The following is a 24565-nucleotide window of genomic DNA, read 5'->3' as shown; positions in this document are numbered from 1 at the left end:
ACGTCATCGCCGCCGGCCACGCCCCCAGCCCCGGAGGCCACGCCCCTCCCTTAAAGGGGCCGCCGCGTGGGGAAGGGCGGGAATTGGAGGGGTCCTGCTGCGGCCTTGTCTGTGCTCTACAGCCCCCTCCCCGGCACACGCTGCCCCCCAAAAACCCACAGACCCGACACAGGCACACACGGTTTCCCCAAACACACAGAGCCCTCCAGACGCGAACAGATCCCCCCGAACACACACGCCCCTTCCCAACACACACAGCCCCAAGATACAGCGCAGCCCCCGCCCCCAGACACACAGCCCCCCCCAGACACACACAGCCCCCCCAGACACACACAGCCCCCCCCAGACACACACACAGATCCTCAGACACATATAGGTCCCCCAGACACACACAGTCCCCCTCCAGACACACACGGCTCCCCCCTAGACACACACACAGACCCCCCAGACATGCACAGACCCCGAGACACACACACACACACACAGACCCCCCAGACACACACGGCTCCCCCCTAGACACATATAGGCCCCCCAGAAACACACACAGATCCTCAGACACATATAGGCCCCCCAGACACACACAGTGCCCCTCCAGACACACACAGACCCCCAGACACACACATAGTCCCCCCCAGACACACACAGACCCCCAGACACACACACAGATCCTCAGACACACACAGCCTCTCCAGACACACACAGGTCCTCAGACCCATATAGCCCCCCACCACACACACAGACCCCCTCCAGACACACACAGACCCCTCAGACACATACGGCTCCCCCCCAGACACACACAGTGCCCCCCAGACACACACAGACCCCCCAGACACACACACAGATCCTCAGACACGTATAGCCCCCCACCACACACATAGACCCCCCCAGACAAACACAGACCCCCTCCAGACACACACACAGACCCCCAGACACACACATAGTCCCCCCCAGACACACACAGACCCCCAGACACACACACACAGACCCCCAGACATACACACAGTCCCCCCAGACACACACAGTCCCCCCCCTAGACACTGACAGACCCCCTGGATGCACACAGCCCCTCCAGACACACACGAATCCCCCTCCCCAAACCCCCCTGAGATAGAGGGGCACCGCAATAAAAGCCTGCCCCCCCTCCAGGCACAGAGACCCTCATAAGACAGGCAGCTCCCTCTGGACACAGGAATCCCGTATAGACACATCAAGACCCCATGTACACGCAAAGCCCCGTCCTCAGCTCCCTCCTGTCTCTCCTGGGACATGCAAAGCCCCCTCCCCGTACACATCTGTGAATACACCCACCTCCCCTCAGAGGGGTGACCAGCTTGTGTACACACACAGCCACCTGGGGGCTGGGGACCCCACTCCTACACCCCACGGAAGAGCCATGTCCAGGGTGGGGTTTCAAAGCCCACGTGTTTCTGCGAGCCTTTGCCTCCCCATGCCAAGCACAGATGCAGACTGGGACCCTTCCCAGAGCCCCTCGTGCTGTGCCAGGGGCTTGGGAGGAGGGTCACAGCCCACCCTAGGTGGGGCACTGGGGACATAGGGGACAGTGGTAGATGCAGGTGAGCTCCACCACCAAGGGGCAGGTGCCCCTTGGCCACTCGTTGCCCTGGCTCCAGCCCAGCCCTGGTCCCCAGAGGCCCTCAAACAGCCCTGACAGGTCAGTCCCCTTGGCTACCCGTGGTGGTCTGTCCAGGACTGGGGACCACTGAGGACCTCCATCCTCGCCGCTCGGTGCCCGGGCTACCTGGGGGCTTTGGTGGCATGAGCCTGGCTGGTGGCCCTGGTGTGTGGTGGTGGTGCCTGGGCTGTGTGCCACAGCGCTGCTGCTCTCTAATGGCCATGAGCAGGGCACGCCTCTGCGTCACCCGAAACAGGTCATGGAAGGATGCAGGCCATCTCTCCCTCGCCATGGGCGTGGGAGCTGGCAGAGGTGGCTGCAAACCCAGGAGCCTGGAGCAGCAGCGTTGCAAGGACCCCTCAAAAGCAGATCCCGCTGCGTTTCCTCTGCTCGTACATGCTCTGTGCCTCAGTTTCCCCCGCTGCACCTCGCATCGCTGATGCTCAGTGTGATCGTGAATTCACCGAGGGTCTTGCAAAAGCAATCCCAGCCAAGTAGCCTTGTGCTTCACAGCACAGCCGCTTTCATCCCAGGGTACCAGGGAAGAATTAATCCCCTACTTTTTTCTGCAGGAAAGCTGAGCAAACCTGCCTGTAGGGAGAGAGGAAACAACCCAGATCCGTGCGCTTTTTTCTTGGGTTTCCAGCTTTTGCAGGGGAAGCGTGTACAAGCACACCACCCAGCAGCAAACACGCTCTGCGAGGAGGCAGGGAGGCTGCTGCCCCTGGGGGAAAGCTGCCTGTTTCCACTCAGGCCCCTGGGCTCCCCAGGTGCAGGTGGCGTCACGGAGAAGGGCTGGTTTTCCGACGGAGGCCCCAGCTCGGAGCTGCCAGGAGCTCCCCTGGCACAGCTGAGTCAGCCTCCGCAGGCAGCGTGTGGGTGGAGGCACCCAGGGGTGCACCCAAAGGCACCCAAAGCACCTGCCTGGGGGTTGGAAGGACTTTTCCCAGGGTCCCCCGCAAAGGCACAACAGGGACCAGCGAGGTCTGAGAGCTGCCAGCTCTGCTCCTGCTCAGTGCTGGCTCCGAGAGAGGTCTTGAGCTGGATTTAGAGGCACAGATGGACCCCCACATCCCAGCAGGGCTGGGGCACCTCTTCTCCAAGAAGAATGGAGCCTGGCAGCGGCGGTGAGTCCCCTCCACCTGCAGCTGGGGTCTGTGGTGATGCAGAGCCAGGGTTTTTCTCATCACTGAGCTGGGGCGACGGGAGGAAATGTGGTTTAACACCAACAGCCTGTGCACCGTGCAGAAGGGGAGTCTCTGGGGTGATCTCCTGGCAGCCTGCAGCTATTTAGATGGAGTGGTGATGCTCTGGGGTGATCTCTTGGCTGCCTGCAGCTCTTCGGATGGACTTAGAGGAAAATGGAGCCAGGCTCTTTGGGGAGGCACACAGTGAAATGGGGACAGGCACCTGACGCAAATTGCATCAAGGGAAATTCCGTCTAGATACTAAGAAACATTTCTTTCCCCTGTGAGCATGGTAAAATACTACCGGAGCCCAGAAAGGCCTTGGGATCTCCATCCTCCACGATACCCAGACCTCACCTGGCCTCAGCCCGTTCTTCTTCGAGGTTCCTCCATCATCGCAGCCTGGGATGCAGGGAAGCTCCCCAGGACTGGGGTGACAGCCTTGACTTCCACGGCAGTGGAGTTTTCCCTTCCCTGACAGTGGAGTTTTCCCTTCCCTTGGCTCTTTTACGTGGTGAGTTTCTGCAAAGCATGGGGCTGCAGCCATCGAGGAGGAGGAGAAAGAGGATAGCTGCTCCCTCAGGTGAACCAGGAAAGGAACCACCAGCTCCAGCACCAGCAGAGGCAAACCCACATCAGGGGCTCCCTGGGGATGTGCAGAGAAGTTGCAGATCTGGGCAAAGCTGCCTGGAGGGAGAGATAAAACGACCTGCATCCCTCCAGGTTAGGGAAGCACTCGGATCTGGGGGTAGTATGTAAATGCTAGTGCTGGAAGGTACCCTCTGCAAGGCAGGATCTGGCCCACAGAGGAGTCAGGGAGCCCTCTGAGATCTCCTGCAGTGGGGTTCTTGGCCCAGCTGCTGCCCCAGAGAGGGGAGAGGCTTTATCCAAGCAGGGTTTTAGCAGGATCTCGCCGGTGGGTGCTAGCTCGGGGCTGTCTGGCGTGTCCAGGGCACCCTGGGAAGCTGATTCCTGTATTCCAGCCCAGCAGTGGGGATTTGACCAGCCCTGTTTCCCTCCCTGCTCTGTCCCATCCCTGCTCCCCAGCAGAAGCCCCTGGTGCCAGGCTGGTTGCTGCAGCATTTGCTGCTCGGTGTGAGGTGCCGGCACCCCAAATCCGCTGCTCACTGGGGATGAAGGAGGGAACCGTGGGATGAAGGGGGGGAACTGGGGGATGAAAGGGGGGCACCAGGGCTGAAGGATTGGCACTGGGGGATGAAGGGGAGGGCACTGGGGATGAAGGAGAGGGCACTGGGGATGAAAGGAGAGCACCAGGGGATGAAGGGGGGCACCAGGACTGAAAGAGGAGCACTGGGGGTGAAGGGGGAGGACCAGGGCTGAAGAGGAGCACTGAGGGGTGAAGGGGGAGGACCGGGGCTGAAGAAGGGGGGCATCAGGGGATGAATGGGGGGGGCACTGGGGATGAAGGAGGGAACCGTGGGATGAAGGGGGGGAACTGGGGGATGAAAGGGGGGCACCAGGGCTGAAGGAGGGGCACTGGGGGATGGAGGGGGGGGCACTGGGGGATGGAGCGGGGGGCACTGGGGGCTGAAGGGGGCCACTGAGAATGAAGGGGGGGCACTGAGGATGAAGGGGACCGCGGGGGCGGGTTTGGGGCGGGCGGGGAGCGGCGGGGCCGCCCCGGGGCGAGGCGGAGCCGTCGGGGAGCGCAGGATGGGGCGAGCGGAGGGAGGTGAGGCTCCCGGGGCGCGGGGGGAGCATCCTCGGGGGTCGCGGGACAGCGCGGTGGGGGGGGGGGGGCTAGGGTGGGTGCTCCCTTCCCTGGGCATGGGGAGGAGAAGCGGGGTTCACCCTCTCGCCGCTGGTGCGAGGGGAGGTTTGGTCCCTTCGAGGGGTCACCCGTCCCCTCTGCTCTCCCCGCAGGCGCCGGGCTGGGGGTCGCATCCCTCCTGCTGCTCGCTGCCAGCTTTGCCCTCGACCCAGCACCGCAGAGCTGCGACTGCACCGAGCCCAGGGACTTCCAGGCTTTCCGGGAGGCTCCGCTGCTTGAGAGCTGCTGCCTCAACTTCACCGGCTCCAACATCACCCGCCTGGACTGGGGTGTGCTGGTAAGGATGCAGGGGCTGCGGGAGCTCTACCTTTCCCACTGCGGCATCACCAATATCAGCCACGCACAGGGAGTCCCCCCTGCCTTAGAGATCTTGCACTTAAGTCACAATCTGCTGGAAAGTCTCCCTGGAAGCTTTCTGGAAGATGCTCCTAATTTGAAGGTCCTTTATCTGGACAACAACCAGCTCCGGGATCTCCCCGAGTCCTTCCTGAAGGCATCAGCCCAGGTCCAGGAGGTCTACCTGGGCTTCAACGCCTTGACCTTTCTTCCTGCCGGCCTCCTGAAGCCATCTCTGCTCCAGCTCCAGCTCTCCAACAACAGCTGGGACTGCAGCTGTGCTTTGCTCAGCAACCTGGAGGGTTGGCTCAGCGTGGCCACTGAGGTTATCTGCCACATGCCGGAGAGATACCGTGGGATGGAACTCCAGAGCATCCCCCGGGATGAGCTGTGCCACTCGCACAGCCTCACTGCCCTCTTCATCTGCCTGCCCCCTCTCCTTATCCTTGCCAGCGTCACCTGGTGCTTCTGCAGGAGGAAGAGAAAGACCAACTACAGCCTTCAGAGCAGGTCTCAGAGCCACCCAGCTGCGGGAGAAAGGGGAAGCGTGCTGGTGCCTGTGGAGTCTCACCACTATGAGCTGCCTGCCGCCCCCTCTGAGACTGAGAAAAAGGTGCTGCTTGGGAGCCAGGTCCCGCTCCAGCCCTCTGCAGACCCGCTGGATAGTGGCAGAGACCTCTACGAGGAGGTGGAGATCCAGGTGGGATCCCCTAGCTGTTCCCAGGTGCCAACCCATGAAGGGCAGCAGGGCACAGGGCCAGGCAGGCAGCGGGACACCCCAGCGCTGAGAGCAGAGGAGCTGGGGGTCAACGAGCCAGAGGTGGACACAGTCAGTGTAAGCGAAGTTCTGAAGGACTCTGCTGACCGGGAGAAGATCTACATGAGTCAGTCGACCGACTATTACAACCTGGTACCTGGCATTGAGCTGGAGGATTCGGACAACCTGGAGTATGAGAACATTGACCTTCACTGATGCTGAGACTCAGGCTGTGCCTGGGACACACCACAAGGATGGCAGGGGCCAGGCAGTACCGAAAGCCAGCAGAGCAGGAGAAGCACAAATCTGCCCTGTGGTGGCTTACAGTGGCTGTTTGCAAAGCTGCACCCCGAGATTCCCATCCTTTGATACCACATGCACCTCTCACTCGCCCTGTGCTGCAGCTGGGCAGGGGTTGTGAGGGTGCTTTGGGCACTGGGGACCCTGTTTGGCTGACCGTGTTTGGGACACGCAGCCTGGCAGTACCCAAAAAGGACACGGTGAAGACACAGGGGCTGGTTTTGGGGAGCAGGTGATGATACTGCGTGCTCCAGACCTGCAGGCTAAGGCCTCCATCCTCTCTCGCTGGAGCCAGGTGGCATCTGGTACAAACCTGCTGCTCCCCAGCCTGCCAAGAACAGGGTCTGTGGACATGAAATGGGGCTGGCCTTGCTGGTGTGATCTGCTGGGGGGTGTCACGCGCGGACAGGGCGCCCTGTGCTTGGCAGGGGTGGTCTGGAGTGGCCCTGCCTGCTGCCCACCCTGCTTAAAACCACATCCCATCGCATGGCGCGGGGGCTGCTGCTGCAGCACATGCACGCGTGCAGGGACCACGCGAATGGGTTTGAGCAGGTGTGTGAGGCAGGGCTGCCTCTTGCAGCCTCCCCTGCCCAATGTGTCGCCAAGCCCTCTCTCAAGAAGAAATAAATCATTTTACTCCTGGCAGTGTGGCTCTGTCCCCATGTCTGCGTGGTTTGGAGACGACTGATAGGATGTGGGGGAGTTCAGGGATGGGGGCTTCCCCCCTACCCCATCGTGTCTTCCGTGATGCCCCAGCATGACCCTCATCCAGCAGCCCTGGGGCCGCTTTACCCCTTTTTTTTGAGCAAGGCTGAGCACAGCCTCTGCTTTGCACTGTAATTTACAGCCTGGATGGGGAAGCTGGCTGTCAGCCTGCTGTAAATCCCACGGTTCCTGCCTGGAGCAGGGACTTGTGGGGTTCCTGGGAACGGGGCAAAGTCTCGGGGGGCTGTAAATCACCTCCCCACAGCGGCTGATGCCCAGCGAGCCTCATACATGGATGCTCCAGCATTTCTCTGGGACTGGGGGGGTTGCAGGCATCCTTGAGCACCGTCCCTACTGTCCAGAGGGACATTGCCCAGGCTGGAAGCCCCGTTCTGCGCTGGAGCCCTCCTGGGCCTGGGCTGGGCACCGTGCCCAGGCAGGAAGGGAGGGAGCCAGGCAGGGCAGGACGTGTCGCTCTGGCCGGCAAAGGAAGCGGCGTTTCCTGCGGAGCCACGAGTGGCCTCCAGCAGCCCACGACTGGACGAGCCACGGGCCACGGTGCTGCTTTGCCCCAGCCCCAGCGCAGCTCGGGGACAAGGATGGGATGATTCCCCTCCATATCTCAATGTCACTTATGGATGTTTCCCACTATTTTATGTCCCACTCCCTCCCAGGCCCTGGGAAAGTGGCTCAGTGCCAGGCTTTAATCTGCCTCTGGCACACCCTGCCAGGTAGAGCAGCCAGGGGACAGCCAGGGATCCCAGTGTGCCCCAGCTCATGCCATCTCTGAGTTCCCCCTGGGGACACGGAGGGATCAGGAGCTGACACAGCATGGATGCAGCCCATCCCAGGGTCCTAGGCGCTGCCTGGTGTTGGACACGGGTCGCGATGGGCACATTTTTCATCCGTGCTCCAGAAACATCCCACAGCCCTGCCTGGGTGTCAGCTCTGCCTGCGCACCCCACGGTCCTGTTCCCAGGGGTGCAAGCAACGATGCAACTCTCCATCCTTTCCCTTCTTCTCACAGGATCTAAATTCACCTGCTGTGGCTGCAAAGGGAATGACCTGAATGGTTGGACTCGATGATCCAGTGGGTCTCTTCCAACCTGGTTATTCTATGATTCTATGAATGTCCCCGTGAGGTCCTGCCCAGCCCCAGCTCTGGCACCCACAGCCCCCACTGAAATCTCCGGCCGTGGCTGGTGGCAGGGAGGTGCGACTGGCTTGGAGTTCCCTGTTCCCTGTCCCTGACAGCCCCAATCCATCACAGGAAGGGCTTGGCTGTGCAGCCCCGTACTGGGGTATTTAGTGGGAAGAGGCACCAGTGGGGTGTGTGGGTGCAGGCAGAGAGCAGGGGAGGTGAGGGGAGGGCAGAGCGGCTGCACAAGGCTGGCAATCCTGCTCAAGTTCTTGGCGTGGGAGCGAGTTCACATCCTCAGGTCCCGCAGCCTGGACAACAGCAGGAACCCCAGTTCTCCTCAGCGTAGCCAGCAACCAGCGAGAGAAGGATTTTTTCCACCGAGGTGTGGGGCTGAGCCACGATGACTGTCTCCTACACACTGAAAGTCGCCGACTCTCGTTTCGGGGGCTTCTCCAAGCTGCTTTTCCGCTGGAAAGGCAGCATCTACAAGCTGCTGTACAAGGAGTTCATCGTCTTTGTGGTGTTGTACACCACGCTCAGCCTTGTCTACCGGTGAGCGGGGTCTGTGTGTCGCTGCCGATTGTGTTTCTCCCTGATGATCCATCAGGATGTGCAGAGATGCCCCTTTGGTCAGGGACTGCAGTCCCTGCAGGGAGAGGAGAAGCCAAGAGGACTCCTGCGGGGAGGACGGGAGTGGGCAGGGGAGGGGAGCGCAAGAAGGGGCATCACGCAATGGCTTTGGTGGACCCCACCGCTCACCTCTGTTGGGGCTCTGGAGCAAGTCCAGAGAAGAGCAACAAAGCTGGTGAGGGGGCTGGAGAACAGGCCTTATGAGGAACGGCTGAGAGAGCTGGGGGTGTTTAGCCTGGAGAAGAGGAGGCTGAGGGGAGACCTCATTGCTCTCTCCAACTACCTGAAAGGAGGTTGTAGAGAGGAGGGTGCTGGCCTCTTCTCCCAAGTGACAGGGGACAGGACAAGAGGGAATGGCCTCAAGCTCCACCAGGGGAGGTTTAGCCTGGACGTTATTAGGACCTTTAAATTAGGAGAAAATTTTTCATGGAAAGGGTCTTCGGGCACTGGCAGAGGCTGCCCAGGGAGGAGGTTGAGTCACCTTCCCTGGAGGTGTTTAAGGGACGGGTGGATGAGGTGCTGAGTGGCTTGGATTTAGTGATTGATGGGAATGGTTGGACTCAATGATCCGGGGGGTTGGTCTTTTCCAACCTGGTAATTCTATGAATCTATGACCCCACTGTACCCTTGACCCCGCTGTGTGTACCTGACCTTGTTTTATGTCCCTGACACCACTGTGTGTCCCCGACCCCACCGTGTGTCCCCCGCAGGTGCCTCCTGACAGAGGAGCAGAAGCGCCTCTATACCAAAGTGGCTCAATACTGCAACCGCTCCACGGACCTCATCCCCCTATCATTTGTCCTAGGTACGAGTCCCTCCCTACCCTGAACCTGGGAGTTGGAGGCCCCTGCTCCCCCCAGTGCTGGTGGCTTGAGGTTATCCCCACAGCCCATCCTGACCCCATGTCAAAATATCCCTTGGGCGCCTTGGGGGATGGAGGAGCCTGACAACTCAAAGATGACACTCGGCTCCCAGACCCACCAAGTGCAGCTCCCTGGCCCTGCAGATGCCCATGGGAGGCTGTGATTTCCCCATGGCCAGGAAAGGGGCACCTTATCTACAAGAGATGGGTATCCTGCCCTGTGCCATCTGTGCCCAGGGCAGGGAAGAGCTGGGGACATCTCCACTTCCATCCCTGGGGACATCCCCACTTCCATCCCTGGGGACAGATCCACTTCCATCCCTGGGGACATCTCCACTTCCATCCCTGGGGACATCCCCACTTCCATCCCTGGGGACAGATCCACTTCCATCCCTGGGGACATCTCCACTTCCATCCCTGGGGACATCCCCACTTCCATCCCTGGGGAGGGCAGCCCAAAGGGAAGCACAATGTGCGATTTATCTCCTGGCCACAGAGAAATCTGCCACCACTGGAAATGCAGCAGCTCTCCTGGCATGGGTTGATCCTCACCTCAGCCCTCAACCCGGTCATGCCAAGCCCCACCACGTGCCACTTCTTGGTGCAGGTTTTTACGTCACCCTGATTGTGAACCGGTGGTGGGCCCAGTACACCAGCATCCCCCTGCCCGACCAGCTCATGTGCGTTATATCCAGCAATGTCCACGGCAAGGACGAGAGGGGCCGGATCCTGCGGCGCACGCTTATCCGCTACGCCAACCTGTCAGCCGTCCTCATCCTGCGCTCAGTCAGCACCAGGGTGCTCAAGCGCTTCCCCACCATGGACCATGTGGTGGAAGCAGGTGAGGAGCTAAGCCCCAGGGGTGATGGCTTGTGATGTGGGGTGAGAGTTGGGGGCCATAGATGTGTTCTCATAACCAGGAGGGTGTGCTGGGGGCCAGGGATGCTTGCAAATATCCCTGTCCCCATACACAGGGTGGCATCCTTGCACAGATCATAGAATCACAGAGTCACCAGGTTGGAAAAGACCCACGGGGTCTTTGAGTCCAACCATTCCCATGTACCTCAGCACCCCATCCACCCATGCCTTAAACCCCTCCAGGGAAGGTGACTCAACCTCCTCGCTGGGCAGCCTGTTCCAGTGCCCAATCACCCTTTCCATAAAATTTTTTTCCTAATGTCCAGCCTGAGCCTCCCCGGCGGAGCTTGAGGCCATTCCCTCTTTTCCTGTGCCCTGTCATTTGGGAGAAGTGCCCAGCTCCCTCCTCTCCACAACCTCCTTTCAGGGAGTTGTGGAGAGCAATGAGGTCTCCCCTCAGCCTCCTCTTCTCCAGGCTAAACACCCCCAGCTCTCTCAGCCGCTCCTCATAAGGCCTGTTCTCCAGCCTCTTCACCAGCTTCATTGCTCTTCTCTGGACTCGCTCCAGAGCCCAGAACTGGTGAGGAGCCCAGAACTGAACACAGGATTCGAGGGGCGGTCTCACCAGTGCCGAGTACAGAGGGAGAAGAACCTCCCTGGACCTGCTGGTCTCGCTGTTTCTGATCCAAGCCAAGATGCCATTGGCCTTCTTGGCCACCTGGGCCACTGCTGGCTCATGTTCAGTCACTGTCAACCAACACCCCCAGGTCCTTCTCCTCCAGGCAGCTTTCCAGCCAGACTTCTCCTTGCCTAGAGCTGCACAGGGTTGTTGTGCCCCAAGTGCAGGACCTGGCATTTGGCCTTGTTGAACCTCATCCCATTGGTCTCAGCCCAGTGGTCCAGCCTGTTGAGATCCCTTTGCAGCCTCCCTGCCCTCCAGCAGATCCACACTTCCACCCAGCTTAGATGTTCACCTCCAAAGAGCCTCACATCTCCTCTGCTCAGTGCTCATCTCCAGCGACTGTAGTTTCACTTGGAAAATCCTGCATTCCTGCTAGGGACAGTCCTCAAAAGGGTTCTGCAGCACCATCTGTGGTGCTGAGCCTCTGCCCTGCCACAGGCTTCATGACGCAGGATGAGCTCAAGAAGTTCGAGAGCCTCTACTCCGACTTCAACAAGTACTGGATCCCCTGCGTGTGGTTCACCAACCTGGCAGCCCAGGCCCGGCGGGACGGCCGTATCCGCGATGATGTTGCTCTCCGCCTGCTCATGGATGTGAGTTGGTGCCAGGTGTAGGGGGGGTCCAGGCACCACAGGGGGCTTGTGCAAAGCTGGGGCCACCCATCCTTGTCCTCTCTTCCCAGGAGCTGAATCTCTACAGGGCCAAGTGCAGCATGTTGTTCCACTACGACTGGATCAGCATCCCCCTGGTGTACACACAGGTAGGTCCCCACACACCCCCTGGGCCCCTCAAGCATGGATCTCAGATCCTTCCACTCCACGATGGCAGAGGAGACCCACAGCCTCCAGTCTGATGGGGAACAATTCACCCCCTCCCCAAAAGCACTTTCCTTCTCCCTTGAATATGGTAACAGAAGTGGCAGAGCCACTGATGCACAGCCCCTCAGGCATGTGGAGGAGCGAGCGGTGGTGGCTTCAGCCTTAAGGCCACAAGAGCACCAGTGACCAGCTGAACCGCTCACATTCAGACTAGAAGTCTAGCTGGAAAGCTGCCTGGAGGAGAAGGACCAGGGGGTGTTGGTTGACAGCGACTGAACATGAGCCAGCAGTGGCCCAGGTGGCCAAGAAGGCCAATGGCATCTTGGCTTGGATCAGAAACAGTGTGACCAGCAGGTCCAGGGAGGTTATTCTCCCTCTGTACTTGGCACTGGTGAGACCGCTCCTCGAATCCTGTGTTCAGTTCTGGGCCCCTCACCACAAGAAGGATGTTGAGGCTCTGGAGCGAGTCCAGAGAAGAGCAACAAAGCTGGTGAGGGGGCTGGAGAACAGGCCTTATGAGGAACGGCTGAGAGAGCTGGGGGTGTTTAGCCTGGAGAAGAGGAGGCTGAGGGGAGACCTCATTGCTCTCTACAACTACCTGAAAGGAGGGTGTGGAGAGGAGGGAGCTGGGCTCTTCTCCCAAGGGACAGGGGACAGGACAAGAGGGAATGGCCTCAAGCTCCGCCAGGGGAGGTTCAGGCTGGACATTAGGAAAAAATATTTCACAGAAAGGGTCATTGGGCACTGGAACAGGCTGCCCAGGGAGGTGGCTGAGTCACCTTCCCTGGAGGTGTTCAAGGGATGGGTGGACAAGGTGCTGAGGGACACGATTTAGTGATTGATGGGAATGGTTGGACTCGATAGTCTGGGGGCTCTTTTCCAACCTGGTGATTCTATGATTCTCATTGCTCCTATGCCAAGCATCCCCCTCAGCAGTTCTCACCCTCACCACTATCCAACCCGTATTTCTGGCAGGTGGTCACCATCGCTGTTTACTCCTTCTTTGCCTTTTGCCTCATCGGGCGGCAGTTCCTGGAGCCACTGGAGCCAGGGCAGGAGGGGGACCTGGACATGTATGTCCCCCTCCCTACCCTCCTCCAGTTCTTCTTCTATGCCGGCTGGCTGAAGGTGAGACATGATGGTGCAGATGGGCTTTGCTTTATGGGCTGGGAGTAGCCAGGTAGCGCTGAGCATCATCAGCCACATCATGGCTACCTGCCCTTGGGAACACACCTTCTGGGCCCAAGTGTTGCACCAGAGCACCATGGAGCTCCCAAGTCTGCATGTTTCATGTGGCCTGTGGGTAGAACAAGGGTTGGAGAGCCCTATGGGAAGGTCTCCCAGTCACAGAATCACAGAACGGTTTTGGTTGGAAGGGACCTTCAAGATCATCTAGTTCCAACCCCAGTGCCATGGGCATGGACACTTCCCACTAGATCGGGCCACCCAAGGCCCCATAAAATTGTTTATTTTGTTAAAATCTCCTTAAAAGCCCAAGCATCACTTTAAATGTAATTTTTTTTTCCGTTTGAAACAGAATATTCCTTTATTTCTCCCAACACTCCCTCCTTAAATTACTACTCTAGAAGTCACATTATCAACACCTTCTTACCCAACCTTCTCCCTCCCCAGGTTGCAGAGCAGATAATTAACCCTTTCGGAGAAGATGATGATGACTTTGAGACCAACAAGCTGATAGACAGAAACCTGCAGGTGGGTCCTGCCCCAGGCTGCCACCGCAGTTGGAGTGCAGGGATATCCTGGCAGTGGGAGCTGTGTCCTTGTCCGAAATAGAGTCCCATGCAAGAAAGCAGAGCTGCGCTTTGTCCCTCCATCCCTGTCCTTCCACGTGTCTGCTCCCCACGGGAGGGTTGGCACTGCCCAAGGGACACCCAGCCCCTCACCTCTGAGGAAATAATTCAAAAGCCACCCCTTGCCTCCTGCCCAGGTGTCCCTGCTCTCTGTGGATGACATGTACCAGAACCTGCCTCCTGCCGTGAAGGACAAATACTGGAACGAGTCCACAGCTCAGCCCCCCTACACCGTGGCCACAGCCGCCGAGACCTTGAAGCCCTCGTTTTTGGGCTCCACCTTTGACATGCGGTGAGTGCACAGCTCAGCTCCAGGGCTGGAAAAAAAAGAGGGTGAATGCTTCAGGGTACCGATAGCACAACCAGGCTCTTCTTACGGTTGGACTAGATGATCTGATGGGTCCTTTCCAACCTGGCGATTCTGTGATTCTCCCCTGGTTCAACTTACAGCCAGCAGGCAGCAAAACCCCCCTGGGAGCATATTTCCCACCCCCTGTGGGGCTTGGGGTGATGGATAAGCCACTGGGGCAGGAATGTGGCCTCCTAGAGCTGCAAATGCATGGGGCTGGAGGCAGTGAGTGGTGCTGGGCATCCTGTGGAAGATGGCAACCTGTCTCCATCACCCTGCCGTGCTCCCGCAGCGTGTGTGAGGACACAGAGCAGAGCCAGCTGGCAGAGGCCTCGCCGAGCATGCCACGCATCCAGACACCTCTGCTCAGCCGCTTCTTCACCGCCGCATCCCCTGCCATCAGCATCAAAAACTTCGGCCGGGGCAGCCGAGGTCACCCCCACCTGCGGCGTCCAAGGGCAGATGGTGGCTTCCCCTCCCCTTACCCCAACCGCTCCGAGGACCCCGAGCTGGTGGCCCACATTGAGGAGGAGGAAAAGGAGGATGAGGAGATGGAGGATGAGGAGAGCCCGGCCAGCAAGCCCGCCACACCTGGTCTCCTTGGGGTGACCCAACCACCGGAGATCTCCAAAACACAGGAGGAGCTGCCGCTGATCCAGGTGAAGTCACCATCCAGCAGCAGCCTCGGGGCTGACCAGACAGAGAGCTGGGAGCCCTGAGGCTGCCCCAAAACCAGCCCTTTCCTAGGGGCAGGATGGCTGCAAAGCACGGCCACCGCCAGCCACAAAGCTCCCAACATCCCCCTCAGACTCCTGGTCCAGAAGCAGGACACCACCAGGTCTTTTGCCACCCAGCCCCGAGCCAAGACGTGTCCTCGGGTTGATGGGAAGCTCCTGGTGGGTTTGGGATTGGGTAGATGGCCTCTAACACTAGCTGTTAGCCCCAGAACTCCAGGATTTGGCTCATCTATATGATGATGCCCCTGACTCACAGCTGGCCGTCCTCACGCCTTGCTCTCACGGCCCAGCAGAGGGGACAGGGGACAGCCCAGACCCCACGCAAGGGATGGGGCGAGAGCATTAGTCTTGCAGGAAACCAACACCACGATAAAGATTTCCCCTCAATATTAATAAAGCTATTGCCAATCTCAGCTTTGAGGATCTTCCTTCCCAGTACAAATCATCTCCAGCCACGAGACAGCAGGGACACCATATTAACCCAAAAGGCAGATTGGATTTTACCAAGGAGTGTGCACATTCTCCTGGGGCAGAAAGGGCACAGACCCACACCAGTGATTGTTTGGGGGGTATTAGACCAAGTGATACAGCCAGAAGAAAACCCCAGAAAGATGCTTTCAGCCCCTGTAGGATTCCTGCACTCAAGACACACGTGTTTCACCTGAGAATATTAGCAGAACTGTTAAAGAATCCCCTTTCCTCCAAGCCCTCTTTTCCCAAAGCCACTTTTCTTTTAAAGCTCCCGTCTGCCCCCGCAAGCCAGCCCTGCTCCTCCTCCGCTGCCCCCTGGGTCACTGCTAGACCGGTTAAAGCATAACCATGAGGTCATCTTCTGGGTTGGACCATGTAGCATGAAAATACCTCGGAGTTAATACCGTGTAGAACTGAGAGCCACTCAACAGCAAGGAGCAGCACTCAAGATGATGAGTGACCTCACAGGTTATGCTGCTGACTGCTCATCGTATGAAAAGCAGGGTTTGGTTTTTTTTAAAGTTTAGCCCTCTCATCTCTCTGCAAAAGTGGGTAAGGTCCTTAGACCAGGCTCATAAACCCAGCCAGACTAAAGTGGTGCTTAATCCCAGCCCCTGCCCCTCTCTTTCTGGCTCAGGGCACGGCACATTCACCTCCTCCCAGGCAGGTAAATCTCTGTGCACATCCAGGGGGCCACGCCAGCGCCAGATGAGAAAACACAAGCTGCACAGGGTCCTACAAGCATGTGCCAGTCTGGAAGCCAGGGACCACTCACCCCTGGCCGGCTGCCACCACCCTGTTCCCATGTCACACCTGCATCTCTGCTGTGGGATAGGTGCTGCTTTCGTTCCCACAGGCCATTTTCCTAACTTTATAAACAGCGGGCATTGATGAATTAGCCGTAACCACATCCATCAGGGGGGCAGGTTTACAGCTCCTGCTCTCACACCGAGCTGGCACTTCCTCCATAAGCCTCAGTTTCTACATCTGTACAAAGTCCCCCAGAAACACCCTGACTCCTGTTTGCGCTCCATGGAGGGAAGAAACACACTCGGAGGAAGGAGCCGTGACGCATTGCTCCCGAGCGCTCCTTATCGCCTCCACCCCACCTCTCTGGAAAGCAGGCGTTTCTGGAGAGCAGGGAAAGTTTACCCCACATCACTATGGAGAAGGAATGTGCTTGTGCAAACATCTCACCCAGCCCAGGTCCCACTGCCAGGGACTCCAGAAGCGCAGCCTGTAGCGCCCAACTGCATTTAGTGCCCGCGAGTGCACACCCAGGACACAAAGCAGAGGTCACAGAGGCAACAGGTACCATTTTCTGCTGTGGTTGATGCGTCCCCATGGCACAGACCCATCCTCGGCTCCCTGCCAGCCGGATGAACCCAAGCTGCCCAGGGAACCCGGAGCCAAATCAGGTCCCTGCGCTGCCCGCGCCTCCTGCTGCCACACTGAGCAGGAAGGGCAGAGCTCCGCAGGGAAAATCTAGAACGTACATCAAGCACAAGCTACTTGTGGGATACAGTTTGCATTTTGAGGAACTAGGGATGAGGGGTCTCCCCACAGCTCTGCTGGGGGGCAAGATGATGGATCATTTCCTTCAACTCAAAGCTAAACTTCTGTCAGGTAACCTGCCTCGCACCAGGGCGCTCCTATAAACAAATGAGGCTTTTGTAAGCACACAGGTCTGGCCTGTCCCCACTGCCCCAGGAGCCCTCTGAGGGGCTCCCAACCTCACCCTGCACAAAGCATTTGGCGACTCAATGCAGAGATCCATCACGCTGCCTTCTATAAAATTAGGAGTCCCGAGGAATTGCATCTCATACCCCAAAAACATCCAGAAGAGCTTTTGTTCACCACAGCTTGTCAATCCCACCGCAAATGACGGGGCAGAAAGCCGGAGGTTGTACCCAGCTTTCGAAAGGGTCAGACCACGATGAGTGTCTGGCCCTTCTGCTAGAAGGAGTTTATCTTGCACTGGAATGAGACCGAGGAGGTCAGGGAAGGACCAGCTGGTCACTGAACAGTGCAGCCAGGTTTGATTTGAGAGACCGGACCTCACAGGGAATCGTACGACCAGGCACAAAACACCAAGCAACGGCAAAAGGGGCTGCTGGCCTGAACCAGCAGACACAAGCATGTGTGAACTGGAAAGCAAAGGCAGGAGGCTTGAGCTGCAGAGGCTGGAGGTGTAGGAGATTAAGTTTTCAGCCAGGTTCTGCACAATCAGTCTAGGAAAAGCAATGCTGCAGCTGCAGAGCTGCCCCCAACACAACCCTCTCTGGAGCCCCTTCCTCACTGACCTCACTTCAAGTCCCCAAGTGCAGCATGTGCTGAGCTAACACACCACAGAAAAATGGGGAGATGTGCCCAGCCACACCCCAGGAGCTCCCAGAGAGCCAGAACTCTTCATGGGGTCGACATTTCTGACTTCCTCCTGCTCGCATGCTTCCAGTACTATCAAAGCCTGACAACGCTTTTCACACCTATTAAATCACCATCCTAGAACCCAGGGAGATAGTTTAGGTGAGAGTATGCAGGGTCAGAGCCTGCCTGAAGACAGAGAAGTGCTCAGGGATTCCAGGAGGTCTTCTTCCTTCACATTTTACACGCAAGAGGAGCTACGCAAGCCTCCTCACCCTGCACACACAAATGAGCACACCACCTCTTTACTGTAGAACACTCTTGGGTTTATTCATTTTCTCAGCAGAACAGTTTTTATTCATTTGCCTTTTCTGGCCTTGATCTTCCTCAAGTAGAACTCCAATTCCTTGCCTTCCAACACATAGCCATCGGCTCGGCCACACTGTCCAGGTCTGGAAGCAATGCAGGCTGCAAGAAAAAGTCATCCAGTTATGGAAGTCTAATAATTCACCACCCCCGTGTAGGCACAAACTGAAATAAAACAGTGCATGAATCTCTCTGCAAAAGCACAGATGAGCAAGTTAACATGCTGGCTTCAGCACCTGAGGGTTCTCGCTCTTGAACCTGCTCTGCTGACTATTGAAGTCCTCTTCAGATCTCCAAACTGTCATCGCTCAAATTCAGTAGCAGAACTGGACAAAGGTCTCATCACCAGAAGACTTCACAACACTGAACTATCTGCCAGAACTTGAAACCAGTGAAAGACATCACATGTCTGTAAGACATTTTTCTGACACACAGTGCAGCCCATAGCTCTCTGCTCATTTTGCAAGTCCCAAGCCTCATCATTTTTCAAAAAGGGCAACCGGGAATGATCAACCCCAGGAGCCTGGCTGGGACATGCAGCAATTCAAGCTCCAGAAACACACTTCCCCTTCCTACCAGAAGTGGGCCTTCTCCGGACATGATAGAAGAAAACTTATTTTTAAGATGCAACAACCCACTGCTCTCCCCTGGCAGTCAGCTTTATCACTTAAAGTAGAACTTAAAGTGATTCTAAGTCTAAGATCTGTTCTGGCATATTGTTTGTGCCCTAACTTCCTTATCTACGCCCACACTGATGCTGCCAGCGACTCACCAAGTAGCTTTCCTTGCTGGAACTGCTCCTCAAGAATACTTGCTATCTTGGCATTCTTCTTTCTCTCATCATATTTTTTCTGGATCTTCTTTGAACGCTTCTTGTTCAAGATTTCCTCCTCTTCAGGAGTCTAGAAACAAGACCGTAAGCAAAGACAAGGTTAAAAATACGGCCACCTTCTGCTAGCACATGTGGTCACCACTAATATGAAAGAAACCTTTGTGTCCTCAGCCTTGTACTGTTTCCCAGTAGCAGAGGCACAAATGCTTCAACCTCACAGAATCAGGTGCTACATTTCACTTTTGAGGCCAAGAAACGCAATGCTGCTAACCAGAGTCACTGCTGACAACAAAGCACAGTGCCTCAGGGCAGAGTGCTCTTGGACAAACAAAATTGCAAAGGCTTCCTCAACTAATTAATCCCCCTCCAAAAAAGTGAATGCTTTTTCTCTCTCCAGACATCATGAGAGCACTTGGGTGTGGTGCAGACAGGTTACAAGCTCCCCCCACGCTTCTGATCTGCACAGTGCTCAGATAAGAAATGCTTTAGTTTCTTATGCAAGGAAACAACCTTTAGCTGAGCGTTACACATTGGGGCTTGAATACCTTTTAGCTGTCTGGGGTTTGGATCTTCAAGACAAGTCTGTGTACTTTAAAGACAACTTAAAAGCAAGCTGAAGCTCAGTTAGGAATCCACAAGCTTCTGATCAAAGCGATCACTCCACAGCACAAGGACCTGACCCACAAAAGTCTTCCTCAGCATCATAAAATGTCATCGCTCTCCCATCAGTAGCAGAACTGGACAAAAGTATCGTCATTAGAAGACCAAAAAGATAATCAGGCAGGACCTTGTGCTTAAATGGGTGCAATGCCTCAGAGAGCATCCTGTGGTACCGAACACTCCATTAACAGAGCCAGACTTCTCCTGGGAACTGGTGGGAACGCAGCCCAGACAACCAGTGCTACTTGTGATGCGTTCTCAGCCTTTCTGTGGCAGGCACACGATAGTGAACTGCCTCTGGCAGGGCAGACTCTGCTCTGCAGGGAGTCAAACTACAACAACAATCCCAGACGTACCAGTTTGGCGCCCTTCTTGCGTCCCAGGGGCAAGGCATAGTGGGATTCATACCACTGCCGGTATGGGGTGCTATCAACAAGAACGATGCAATTCTTCACCAGGGTCTTTGTCCGCACCAGTTCGTTGTTAGAAGCATTGTAGACGACATCAATGATTCTGGTTTTGCGAGTGCAGCCTTTCAAAAGAAGAGTATGAGGTCAAACCTACAGGAATCGGACAACTGAGTACAGTCCACAGCAACCCACACGTGTCCTCAAACCAGCTCACACCCATCACCCCATCAAACGTCCTCTAACTTCCTATTGCTGAATTTAACTTAAGTGAGTGTTGAATCTGTTTCCTATCAGTCCAACTTCCTGTTGCTAGGACAGAAGCCTACACCAGGAATCGATTCACACGAATGAACAACTGCGATCCACATCTCAGATAAGACTAAGCAAGGCATTTGCCTTTAATTTCTGGTTTGGAAGATGCCCCAGCAGCTGCCAACCAACACTGCACAGAGTGCTCAGCCCTACATGTACTTCCTAGAACTACTGAATTAAGCCGTGCTGATAGGGACTGCTCTGCCACGCATAATAAAAACCGTTTTTATAGGATGAGGGTGCATAAGTAAAGCAAGAGCGGACTGAGGTGTTTTCATCCTTCAAGACCCACCTTGCTTTAGCTACCAGATTTGACTTGTTAAGCAGCTGCCGCCCTGCAGACACATCGCTCCATGTATGCAAAGGCACAAGATGGGTTTTCTCCTCTTTGCTCATGTACCTCCATCCTCAGTCCCTTCAGTTCTGTAATGCTGCCCAGGAACACAGCACTTTTCGCGGATGGATAATGCTTTGGCGTGACTGAGAAGAAAGCACATCCACTCACCCTCACACACTGGCTACTGAACACCACCTCCCTTGCTGCTGGCTTCCCCATCCTGCTGAGTAACACTGAACAGACTCTGGCTCTGTTACATGGTCTGGCTCTGTTACGTGGTATTCAGTTTGTAATTCAAGTTACATGGCCTTCAGTTTGTAATTCAAGTTACATGGCCTTCAGTTTGTAATTCAGAGAAAAAAACACCTTGCTCAGGGGAAATAAAACAGCCTCTCCCCTTGCCAGCGTGCTTCCCACTTTTGCTTATTTTTATAAATAAGCAGGATTATGAAATAAATTGTACCTGCTAATCCAACACTGTTGTAGGGCCACACCTCCCTCTTGTACAGGATCACCTAACTTCTACGGAATGTTCACCAATAAACAGAAAAAGTTTCACTTACTCAGAACTACTCACATTTAAGTTTTCTGCCCCTCTGTAATTCCCCCACCCCAGCAGAAAGGTACGCGAGCATGTCACTCAGTGTAACTATGACATTCCAATCACTACGAACCTAGCAGACATCCTAGTCTCCTAAGGCCACATAAGGTCAAAGTTATCATCACTATGCATGCCGCTTCAGAGCCAGTAATGCAAGCTCCACAACTTTCAAATCCAGCCTACAAATCCACGCTTGCATCATCATCCCTCTATTCTGCAGCAGTACTAGAGACCAGCACATTAATTCTCCCTTCTAACACACCACACTTACAATGTACTTACATTCCGATCCCCAGGAGAAATTGCCAACATCCAACCGAAGAGCACGGTACTTCTTATTTCCACCACGAACCCTCACTGTATGAATGCGGCGTGGGCCAATCTGTGGAAACAAACACCAGGGTGTTGCGGGTCTGGAACGCTGCACAGGTTATGCAGGAACCCAGCCAAGTCCTAAGCTCAAAGGCAATGTGGTCAGTGTAACTATGACAAACCCTAGCATCGGCAGATACAGTAAGCGACCAGAACGGTCTGTTGCATCTACCTAAGGTGAAAGTTACATCATTCCAACTGCCTCTTATTGCAAAAATGTATCGCTGTTCTCCATAAGCACAGGGGAAAATACCACCTTTTAAAGAAAAAGCACAGATATTTAACCACGCACACAAACCAGCACACATTTAAACTTCTAAGACAACACAACAGCAACACCAGTTTCAAGACACACCTACCGACCACTCCTCACAGCACACCCACCTTAGTGTTGGCAGGAGGTCGCCCCAACTCATACTTCCTCTTCTTGTGGTAGGGCTTCCTCTTGCCCCCAGTCTTGCGACGCTTATGCCAGTTGTCCCGGGAGATACCTGAATGGAGAGCAGCGTGGTCAGAGGATGGCACGGATCCCACCTGGCCACGACAGGGCACGGATCTGAGTCCTCAGTTCTCCAAGGTTGGTATCCGCACGGAGCACTCGGCCTCATGCAGCAGTTAGAGAAGTTTCATCATTGATACTCAGATCTGCCTTCGCCTCCTCCCTTCCAGCAGAGCTGTACAAAGCAGACAAGCCTCCCTCTACCATGCCTGATGGGTGCCCCTTTGGGAAACAGCCTCCCAACCTGCCTCATGTGTTTGGCACTCTATCAGAAGCGCCCCATGCCGAGTTGCAAGGCACCATGTAGAATCATATAATACAGAAAACATCGTACTCTACTAGCTGAGTCTAGCCCCTCACTATGTGAGGGGAACCCCATCCCACCTGCAGGCTGGGCCCATTAATTACAAACACCCCAAATTAACGCTGCTTCCACCCAGCAAGCTGTGTCTCCTGCAGACATCACCTCCCCCGCGTTCCCCCTCCCGGGGCCCCAAAATGCCAACCAGTTACACCTTTCACAAGGTCCCAAGTTTCTCCCCCTATACTATATGCCTGTTTATCGACCCCCCCACCCCACCTCTGCTGGATCCCCATACGAAAGCGCCCCCACCTCATCCCCTGCTGCGAAGGCCGCGAGCGGTCCCAGCGCTCGGGGAGCGCAAGGCGAGGCCAGCGCCCGCCGCCATCTTAGGCCTAGCACCCTCCCTCCCCCCCGCCAGCAGCGGAGCGCCGCGGCCGCCGCCCCCAATAGCGAGCGATGCGGGCTCGGGGGACCCCCAGCTGTCACCCAGTGGCGAGCAGGAGCGGCCAGCAGCGGCGTGGCGAGGGGATGGCGGCGGATGGCGAGCGGGCGCGGCGGCGGCCGCACTCACCCATGGTCCCGCGGCGGCGCAAAGAGGCGGGGCCGGCGCTCACGGGGCGGTTTGGCGCCGGGAGCTCTCGCGAGGCGGTGACGTCATCGCGCCGTCGCTTAGCGACGCGGCGGCGCCGGGCAAGAGGAAGGGGAGGCGGGGCGGTGGCGGTGCCTCATTTGCATACCCAGCGTACACCGCGCCGCCGCCGCCACGGCCTCTCCCGGTGTCTCCGAGCCGTTCCGCGGGGGCAAGACGGCGGCGAGGCGGGATCAGGCGAGAAAAAAGTCACGCGATCCGCTGGGGTGGGGGTTGGTGTCAGAGCCTGAGTCGCCGTGTCCTATATAGTGATAGCCGAGAATGGGGAGGCGCGCGGGGAGGGCACAAAGTATACTCTGGTTTCTCTTCAGATCGTATAAATCTTTCGCCTTTTACTAAAGATTTCCGTGGAGAGGAACAGTTACGAGTGTCGAGAAATTTTTTGAGGCTCCATTTCGGTGGAGCTGCCCTAACCGTGGTGAAAAATAGATCAAATACGAAAGAGCTTAAGGAAACTTCAGTTGCAGTTTAGGCCAGTTATAACTAGTCCTGGATTACTTCTTAGGACGTGAAAGTAGCGGCTTCGCCCTAGTTCAAATCTATTCATTTCCGGTTTAAAGCTGCTCCTTCCCTGTCGTGTCGCTCCAGGCCCTTCTAAAAACTCCTTCCCCACCTAAAAACTCCTTCCCCACCTGATCGCCTTCTATGACAAAGTGACTCGGCTGCTGGATGACGGAAAGGCTGTGGATGTATCTTCCTGGGCTTCAGTAAAGCCTTTGACACAGTCTCTCACAGCATTCTGCTTCGGAAACTGTCACCTCTGGCCTGGGCAGGCGCACACTCTCCTGGGTGGAAAACTGGTTGGCTGGCCGGGCCCAGAGAGTGGTGGGAAATGGTGTGAAATCCAGCTGGAGACCAGTGACAAGTGGGGTTCCCCAGGGCTCAGTGCTGGGTCCAGCCCTGTTCAATGTCTTTATCAATGACCTGGATGAAGGCATTGAGTGCACCCTGAGCAAGTTTGCGGACGACACTAAGCTGGGTGGAAGTGTTGATCTGCTGGAGGGCAGGGAGGCTGCAAAGGGATCTGGACAGGCTGGACCGCTGGGCAGAGTCCAATGGCATGAGGTTTAACAAGGCCAAATGCCGGGTCCTGCAATTGGGGCACAACAACGCTAAGCAGTGCTACAGACTAGGAGAAGTCTGTCTAGAAAGCTGCCTGGAGGAGAGGGACCCGGGGGTGTTGGTTGACAGCAACTGAACATGAGCCAGCAGTGGCCCAGGTGGCCAAGAAGGCCAATGGCATCTTGGCTTGGATCAGAAACAGCGAGACCAGCAGGTCCAGGGAGGTTCTTCTCCCTCTGGACTCGGCACTGGTGAGACCGCTCCTCGAATCCTGTGTTCAGTTCTGGGCCCCTCACCACAAGAAGGATGTTGAGGCTCTGGAGCGAGTCCAGAGAAGAGCAACGAAGCTGGTGAAGGGGCTGGAGAACAGGCCTTATGAGGAGCGGCTGAGAGAGCTGGGGGTGTTTAGCCTGGAGAAGAGGAGGCTGAGGGGAGACCTCATTGCTCTTTACAACTACCTGAAAGGAGGTTGTGGAGAGGAGGGAGCTGGGCTCTTCTCCCAAGTGACAGGGCACAGGACAAGAGGGAATGGCCTCAAGCTCCGCCAGGGGAGGTTTAGGCTGATCATTAGGAAAAAATTTTTCCTGGAAAGGGTGATTGGGCACTGGAACAGGCTGCCCAGGGAGGGGGTTGAGTCACCTTCCCTGGAGGTGTTCAAGGGACCGGTGGATGAGGTGCTGAGGGACATGGTTTAGTGTTTGATAGGAATGGTTGGACTCGATGATCCG

At 56.4% G+C, this 24565-nt stretch overlaps 3 protein-coding genes and 6 non-coding genes across 10 annotated transcripts in view; 3 read left to right on the top strand and 6 right to left on the bottom strand.

The window, feature by feature from the left end:
- Positions 1-4494: 4494 nt before the first annotated feature.
- On the top strand, positions 4495-6644 carry LOC138723233 (uncharacterized). Its single transcript, XM_069862162.1, has 2 exons — positions 4495-4513; positions 4705-6644. The coding sequence occupies exons 1-2, from the start codon at positions 4495-4497 to the stop codon at positions 5919-5921; spliced, it is 1236 nt and encodes a 411-aa protein (XP_069718263.1). The 3' UTR covers positions 5922-6644.
- Positions 6645-8251: 1607 nt separating this feature from the next.
- Positions 8252-14580, top strand: BEST4 (bestrophin 4). Its single transcript, XM_069862161.1, has 9 exons — positions 8252-8403; positions 9192-9286; positions 9951-10184; positions 11322-11476; positions 11566-11643; positions 12677-12829; positions 13334-13414; positions 13650-13804; positions 14154-14580. Exons 1-9 carry the CDS (start codon positions 8252-8254, stop codon positions 14578-14580), a joined length of 1530 nt encoding a protein of 509 aa, XP_069718262.1.
- Positions 14581-16971: 2391 nt separating this feature from the next.
- LOC138723807 (small nucleolar RNA SNORA35) lies at positions 16972-17101 on the bottom strand. Its single transcript, XR_011337933.1, has one exon. It is a non-coding gene; the product is annotated as a small nucleolar RNA SNORA35 (small nucleolar RNA).
- A 636-nt stretch (positions 17102-17737) lies between these two features.
- Positions 17738-24565, bottom strand: part of RPS8 (ribosomal protein S8) — a 145746-nt gene continuing 138918 nt past the window's right edge. The window contains exons 1-6 of one of the 2 annotated variants that reach the window (XM_069862996.1): positions 22698-22788; positions 21708-21814; positions 21234-21333; positions 19648-19823; positions 18572-18701; positions 17738-17901 (exon numbers count right to left, since the gene is read on the bottom strand). In XM_069862996.1, coding sequence (XP_069719097.1) covers positions 17792-17901; positions 18572-18701; positions 19648-19823; positions 21234-21333; positions 21708-21814; positions 22698-22701 — 627 coding nt within the window. In that variant the 5' untranslated portion in view covers positions 22702-22788 and the 3' untranslated portion in view covers positions 17738-17791. Of the gene's footprint in view, positions 17902-18571; positions 18702-19647; positions 19824-21233; positions 21334-21707; positions 21815-22697; positions 22789-24565 lie in introns of those variants that run through there. The other variant, XM_069862997.1, reaches the window with a different exon arrangement.
- Positions 18080-18151, bottom strand: LOC138723799 (small nucleolar RNA SNORD38). The gene has a single exon (XR_011337925.1). It is a non-coding gene; the product is annotated as a small nucleolar RNA SNORD38 (small nucleolar RNA).
- On the bottom strand, positions 19322-19394 carry LOC138723798 (small nucleolar RNA SNORD38). The gene has a single exon (XR_011337924.1). It is a non-coding gene; the product is annotated as a small nucleolar RNA SNORD38 (small nucleolar RNA).
- Positions 21420-21523, bottom strand: LOC138723800 (small nucleolar RNA SNORD46). The gene has a single exon (XR_011337926.1). It is a non-coding gene; the product is annotated as a small nucleolar RNA SNORD46 (small nucleolar RNA).
- LOC138723797 (small nucleolar RNA SNORD55/SNORD39) lies at positions 21881-21965 on the bottom strand. Its single transcript, XR_011337923.1, has one exon. It is a non-coding gene; the product is annotated as a small nucleolar RNA SNORD55/SNORD39 (small nucleolar RNA).
- LOC138723809 (U5 spliceosomal RNA) lies at positions 23067-23181 on the top strand. Its single transcript, XR_011337935.1, has one exon. It is a non-coding gene; the product is annotated as a U5 spliceosomal RNA (small nuclear RNA).

Source organism: Phaenicophaeus curvirostris, chromosome 8 (genome assembly GCF_032191515.1).
Source record: "Phaenicophaeus curvirostris isolate KB17595 chromosome 8, BPBGC_Pcur_1.0, whole genome shotgun sequence".
NCBI classification, from domain to species: domain Eukaryota; kingdom Metazoa; phylum Chordata; class Aves; order Cuculiformes; family Cuculidae; genus Phaenicophaeus; species Phaenicophaeus curvirostris.
Note: the sequence above shows the minus strand (reverse complement) of the source record. Positions and strands in the feature narration are given on the sequence as shown.

Bases quoted from the DNA above. Each gene is read 5' to 3' on its own strand.
- BEST4 (XM_069862161.1), top strand. From the start codon at position 8,252: ATGACTGTCTCCTACACACTGAAAGTCGCCGACTCTCGTTTCGGGGGC. The intron at 10,185-11,321 runs GTGAGGAGCTAA...GCCCTGCCACAG, and splicing joins GGACCATGTGGTGGAAGCAG to GCTTCATGACGCAGGATGAG. The intron at 13,415-13,649 runs GTGGGTCCTGCC...CCTCCTGCCCAG, and splicing joins TGATAGACAGAAACCTGCAG to GTGTCCCTGCTCTCTGTGGA.